The 6,785-nt window shown below is 34.4% G+C and overlaps 1 protein-coding gene across 1 annotated transcript; it reads left to right on the forward strand.

Annotated features, from left to right (window-relative positions):
- Window positions 1–1,359: 1,359 nt before the first annotated feature.
- On the forward strand, window positions 1,360–6,190 carry LOC121989449 (NADH--cytochrome b5 reductase 1-like). The gene is made up of 9 exons (XM_042543519.1): window positions 1,360–1,654; window positions 2,222–2,363; window positions 2,442–2,532; window positions 3,727–3,804; window positions 4,677–4,757; window positions 4,835–4,924; window positions 5,099–5,164; window positions 5,535–5,621; window positions 5,868–6,190. Exons 1-9 carry the CDS (start codon window positions 1,549–1,551, stop codon window positions 5,958–5,960), a joined length of 834 nt encoding a protein of 277 aa, XP_042399453.1. The 5' UTR covers window positions 1,360–1,548; the 3' UTR covers window positions 5,961–6,190.
- Window positions 6,191–6,785: the final 595 nt, after the last annotated feature.

A 6,785-nucleotide genomic window follows, 5' to 3' on the forward strand; every position in this document is an offset into this window, starting at 1 on the left:
ATTTTGGGTGAATTTCTGCACCGGGGGAGAGAAAATTAGAAAGAGGTGTTGGTGGAGAAGATGACACAACGCTAGAATAGAAGTCAATGGAGATAGAAAGATATTAGGTTTATAAAAATTTATGGAGAATAGGATGAGGATTTATGAAATTATATAAGGATATTTTAGAGAAGAAAATTATTAAAATAAGATCTTTTTTTAAAAAGTAGGGTGTTCCATATTTTTTTAAAAACAACTTATAAGCTCTAAAACAACTTATTTTAATAGCTTATAAGTTGTTTGAATGACCGGCACTAGGGGGGCGCTAAGGTAGCGGATCTACCTTTTTTATAAGTTGTTTGAAAAAAAAATTATCAAACAAATTTGAAGATCTTATAAGCTCCAAAACAGCTTATAAGCTATTTTAGAGACATTATAAGTTCAGCCAAATACCCTCTAAATATGTTACATTCATGCTTTAATATGCTTATATTAGGAAATTACTTTAATATGAATAAAGATTTAGTTAGACATATTTTCCGTTATGACACAAGTAATGAGATGAATGAGGTGGGAGGTCTTGATAGATGAGCAAGCTCGGGATGATGATAGTACATTTTAAAAAATTTCAATTTAATTTTCGCATAGTTAAATATTTCATTTAAAAGAATAAATTCTGACATATTATATATATATATATATATATATATATATATATATATATATATATATATATATATATCAGAATTTATTCTTTTAAATGAAATATATATAATCAGTGTCATGTCTCCTACTTAAACCTCAAGTCAACGGCGTTCATAATTGGCAATAGGCAAGTCAAACCAAATGCCCGAACAAAATGGGAGTCAACCAGGGTCAGGGTCAAACTAGGTATCGAACACTAGATTTTCTGTTTTTTTTTTCCCGGTTTATTTTTTAATCCGATCGGCTACGAATAGTAGGCATCAACTACCGCTACGAATAGTACGCATCAACTATCGCTTGAGCAATTGCGTTGCTGAAATTTAAACCAAAATATTTACCTATTTATAATGATAACCTTTAACGATGTCTCTAAAATCGATCCTATAAATATAAATATGAAGAAAAATTTATATGAATATATAGGTATTGAGTACATGGTGAAATCGATTATGTCGATTATCATTTCGAAAAATCGACCCTTGATCATTATATCAAAATTATCATATGTCCACTCATCAATAATAATAATAATAATAAAAAAAAAAAAAAAAAATTGTGTTAGGTTTTATTTTGAAATTGATATTATGGACGGACTGATTTGCCCCTGGTTCGGACGAAACTCTAATTTGTGATCCAATTGCAAAAAGAAACCCTAAATTTAAAAATCTTGACAAGGCGAACCCTCCGATTCGTTGAAAGGAGGGGGAGTTTTTCCTATACGAGGCAGGTAAGCGAGCTGTTGGAACAGCGGTTTACGAGGCAGGTAAGCGAGCTGTTGGAACAGCGGCAGAAGTAGGATCGGAGAGATTGGACGAAGGAGAGAGGGGAATCGGAGCCAGAAGGAGTCTCCTTTTCTGCAAATCCATGGATTTCTTGGAGTCCTGTGGCGTCGAGACTGTCGGGATAGCCGTCGCCGGGGTCGCCGTCGCTGCGGGCGCCATTTACTTCTACTTGGGCAGGAAATCAAAAGGTGAGACTTTGGGTGTTTGTTCTATGTTTCTTGAGCCGAGCCTCGATATGTTCGGATCAGTTTGACTTTTTTTTATCGTCGTGTTTTGGATCTGGCCGTCTTCTTCTTTGTATTACGCGATGGCTCGTTTTTGTTCTATTGGATATGTCTGTATGTGCTTTTCCTTCTTAGGTTCGCTAAAAGGTCGCGACTTGAAGTTTGTCTTTAAATATAAGATCTCATCATATAGTTTGTCTTTGAGTTGGTCTGATGAGTCGAAGTTTGAGGATGATTAGATTATTATTCAGAGTTGTGCCCTTTCTCTTCTTGTTCAACTGACTTTGCTGTAAATATCTCAAGGGAATGAATGGGTTCTTAAATTGTTTGTCACTTTGTCTTGGCCGTGAAACTGATGATATCTTGAAGATGATGCTTAGATTCTATTACAAAAGCTGCAATCTTTCTATTTTTTAGTTGTAATGATTGTTATAGGATAGTTTAGGATTGGACAGTGAAACTGGATTTTCTTTATTGAAAAATGTTTAAAATCTAATAGGCCCTTTTAATTATCATTTTTTGCTTTCACAGGCTCCTCAGATCCTGAGAATTTCAGGGAGTTCAAACTGGTTCAGAAAAAACAGCTTAGCCACAATGTGGCTAAATTTCAATTTGCTCTTCCTACCGCCAGTTCTGTGCTAGGTCTTCCAATCGGCCAGCATATAAGTTGCAGGTTTGTAACCTTTGTCTGCATGCTATATAGCCGAATGCTTTTTTATTAATTTCATGGTATTTTTGTTTGCATTGGCAGGGGAAAAGACAATCTTGGTGACGAAGCTATTAAACCATATACACCAACCACTCTGGACTCTGATCTTGGATACTTTGAACTTGTTATAAAGGTAAATACAGATTATTAAATTAAGTAAAAAACATTTCTTTTTTTGGTGAAAGGTAAATGTATTATGCCACCAAAATCAAAATCAACATTGTACAATCACTAGATGTCCACAAAGCTCCAGACATGTACCACTAGTTATCCACAAAGGGCCAGACATGTACCTGGACTTTGTGGAACATTCTCTCAATACATGGTTCAAAATCTCAAAAAGACATCTATTACATGCATCCCATAAAAGATAAATCATAGAAGACATAGCAAGGTATCAGGCCCTGATACGGCGACTATTCCCTTTGTAGAGCCTCCGGAAAACTTGGAGCAGCTCATTCATGTCTGAGATATCAAATCTGATGTCCACCCAACTCTTTATCTTGTCCCAAAGTAACTGGGTAATAATGCAATCAAAGAAAATATGAGCGTTGGACTCCTCAACTTGGCGGAATTAGGCACAGAGCTTATAAGATACATACGGCAGTCCGTTGTCCTTAACTTCCCATGCGCAAGCAGCCAAGAAATAAATTGATGCTTGGGCACAATTTATTTCTTGCTCAGTGTATATCTATGCTCTTGAAAACAGTAGACAGATGGCATGTGCCATGTAGTTGGGTAACCTCATAGTAAATATATGGTATATGGGTGCATATATGGTCCTTATTAGAATAATAAAAGTCAAATAGTTTTAGTAATTAATCAATGTAAACCTAGTATTGAAAACATTTGATATCTACCTCATAGTAAATAACCAAACTGCAAATGAGATTTAGGTCTCTTAAGTATTGATCTGTTGTAAGATTAAATTAGTTCCAAAAAGTTTCAAACATTGATTTGTAAAGTCATTAATCTGTTTTAGGAAGGAAATTTTTACAAGATGACATTGTTGAGTTTCTCAAACTACTGGCTATACGGGACATCTATCATCAATTGACACTAGAAGTGGATTTTAGCTTTTAGTTGTGGGTTCAGGTTAGTTGACTCAATGAGTGGTTTCAATTACACGAGCCAATTGAAATTAGAATACTCTGCATTCGATGCTACCCAAACCATATAATCTTTTATCAGAGTATGTAAATGGTCTATTATCATAGTTATGCTGCATATAGCCTTAACAAAGCTGTGGACCATGACATGCATATTTGAGTATATACCTGAGCCGCTTAACATGATTATATTGTGAACATTGTTGCCTATGATGCAGATGTATCCTCAAGGAAGAATGTCTCATCATTTCCGTGAAATGAAAGTTGGTGACTACATGTCTGTAAAAGGGCCTAAGGTAAACTATACTTGTTCGTCTTATTATGTTGCCATAATCTAATATTATGTACTTCTATGCTGGTATTGTGGATAATTCTGTCAACAAATACATCAATGCAACCTAGTCCTTCAATTCCTGTATTGAGATGACATATGATTGATGGTGTATACAGCCTGCTAATGTGCAACGCAATCCATTTTGGATCAGATCCAACTGACCTGATTCTTCTTATGATTGGCTTCTCCGAGAAAGTGGATTTTGAATTGCTTTTGTTATTGGTATTTTCTTGGGTTAAGAGTTAATTTATGCACTCCCCATCTAAAATTTGCAATTACTCTGTACTTTCTGTAGTTTTGCTTGGTTCTTATTTAAGTACTTCTATTTCAAGCTTGGTGCTACTTCATCCATCATTTTTGTAGAAGAAAAGATGCCCTTATCTCATGCTAAGGATCATTGATTCTAAATGAGGTCTCTAACAATGAGAAAACTAAACTCTAGTGCACTATACAGGGGCTGAGCATGTAGTCGTCTTTCCAAGCCACTTTTCTAATTGAAGTTGAATATCTGGTTTATTTGTTAACAAAAAAGATCATTTGTTTTCTTTTTCTTTTTTTCATTTTTGAAGTTTTTTTTTTTCATTTTTGTTCTTTTTTAATGAAGATCAAGCATCTTTCCTGTAAAAAAAAAAAGGAAAGTTTATTATTCTAATTTCCAGAAAGTTATTGATAAATATTTATTTTAATTTTTGTTTTCAATTTTTTGAAGAATAATAACTAGAAATGGAAACTTTCACACTTTCCTGAATAACTTTCCTTTCCTTTATTGTAATTGCATTTTTTTTAGTAAACAACTATCCATATGACTTCTAATCATCCCTTTTATACTTCCAGGGACGCTTCAAGTATCAAGTTGGCCAAGTCAGAGCTTTTGGAATGATAGCTGGTGGATCTGGCATTACTCCAATGTTTCAAGTAAAGAATGATTCAGCTTCATGTCTTTGGTACGACTGAAAATGGTCAAACTCATAATATACCATTTTTCATCCTAGGTTACAAGGGCCATACTGGAAAATCCAAAGGATAAAACTAAGGTTCACCTTATCTATGCTAATGTCACTTATGAAGATATCCTTCTGAAGGTAAATTCAAACTTTTTGTCGCTTCTCACCTAATAGATTATACAGTAATCATGTTTCTTATTTGTTGTTCTAGTGCCCACCAGTTTACTGGTAGGAGTGTGCATTAGGTGCTACTTTTTGTTTTTTTTGTGTCTTTTGATCTTTTAAAATTATAAGAAAATTTATGGCATGCAGGAAGAGTTGGACAGCTTGGCTAGGACTTATCCTGATCGCTTCCAAATTTATTATGTGCTTAACCAGGTGAAATATTCCCTATTGATTCTCATTTGAAGTTCTATTTTATGGAGTCAATTGCAATATTATCTCTGATTCATATCTGGACTAGCTTTTATCATAGTTTCTTAATAATTAAATTCATACATAACACTTCTTCAATTATAATTATTTTATTCTACGAACCACACATAATCATATTCTCAATAATTTATCAAACCATGAAAGCAATCGACAAAAAATGCTAGTTGGTTCGAATTATAACAAATTATTATTACTTCAACAAAAACATATAAGAGCTGAATCTTTATCCACTTGCCATGCTATGTGTTTCACTTCAAGTGTTCATTTGCATCCTCGTTATTTTCTGAACATTACTATATCCCTTTTTCTGCAGCCTCCTGATGGTTGGGAAGGTGGTGTCGGGTTCGTGTCAAAAGATATGATCAAAACTCACTGTCCTGCACCGGCACATGACATCCAGGTAGGCATGAGGAACTACATAGTCATCTATCAGTATATGCATAGTCAGTAAATGTGGGTCCTAATACCCCGATCGCATGAAGCTCTAGAATCCAGTCAAAACAATGTCTAAAACCTGATGAGCATAGACCATATATAAGGTCATCCTCACAAGTGATAGGTCTAAAATCCTTGTAGTCGACCTCAATTGCTCTGATTGTGCATGTGTGTATAGATTTACATATTTTTGTATGTTTTCAATTGGCAGGTTCTGAGATGCGGTCCACCACCCATGAATAAGGCCATGGCCGCACACCTGGATGATCTTGGTTACACAAAGGAGATGCAGTTCCAATTCTAAGTAATATTGACGAGTGCAAGAACGCGAATTTTCTCAATTTATGCCTTGTTTCCCATCGAGCAATGGCGAAACCAGTTCCTTAATCATTTGATTTGAGAGTCTCGACCAACTGGAATCCTTGTACACTTCCTAGATTTCACTCTGAGCTTGTGTTTTCTTTTCTAAAAGCAACATTTTACTGATCTAAGTTAAGCATGAGAATAAAAACAACAACAATATTTGTATGTCTATTTCAATGGGCAACAATATTCTATGTGAGACAGTTTTCTTCCCAAAGATTTGAAAACGTTTTATATGATGAGAACATCAATACCCCATGCCTATTTCAATCGACAAGCTAATCAGTTGATGGAAGGATAACTGGTATTTTTCACTTTACTCTTTTTTTTTTTTTTACATGATCATTAATACCTAAGAGTTAGACTCTTCCAAAGGTCCTCGTAGAAAATCAAGGTAACAATGCATGATCTTTAAAATGAGCCACGACATTGAGTTTAAAGGTGATATAGTTTAAGAGCTGATTTACTATGCACCTTATAACATAAATTATCCTATTAAGTGAAGGTTCAAACTTTGAAATGCAATTATACTTAATTAATTTTGGATAAAAATTAAAAGGGTGTCTCGTCAAATATTTTACCACAAAATATCTCTTATCCCACTATTGTTGTAGCAGCTATAGGTAGTTATTACAATGTGTAAAAGCTACCGAATAAATGCTCCAATGTATAGAAACTATCGAATAGCTACTACAATATTGTTCTTTATTTCCAACGCTATTGTAGTAGCTATGACTAACTGCTACACTGTGCAGAAGTTATTATG

The sequence above is a fragment of the Zingiber officinale genome, chromosome 6B (assembly GCF_018446385.1).
Source record: "Zingiber officinale cultivar Zhangliang chromosome 6B, Zo_v1.1, whole genome shotgun sequence".
Taxonomy (NCBI): Eukaryota; Viridiplantae; Streptophyta; class Magnoliopsida; order Zingiberales; family Zingiberaceae; genus Zingiber; species Zingiber officinale.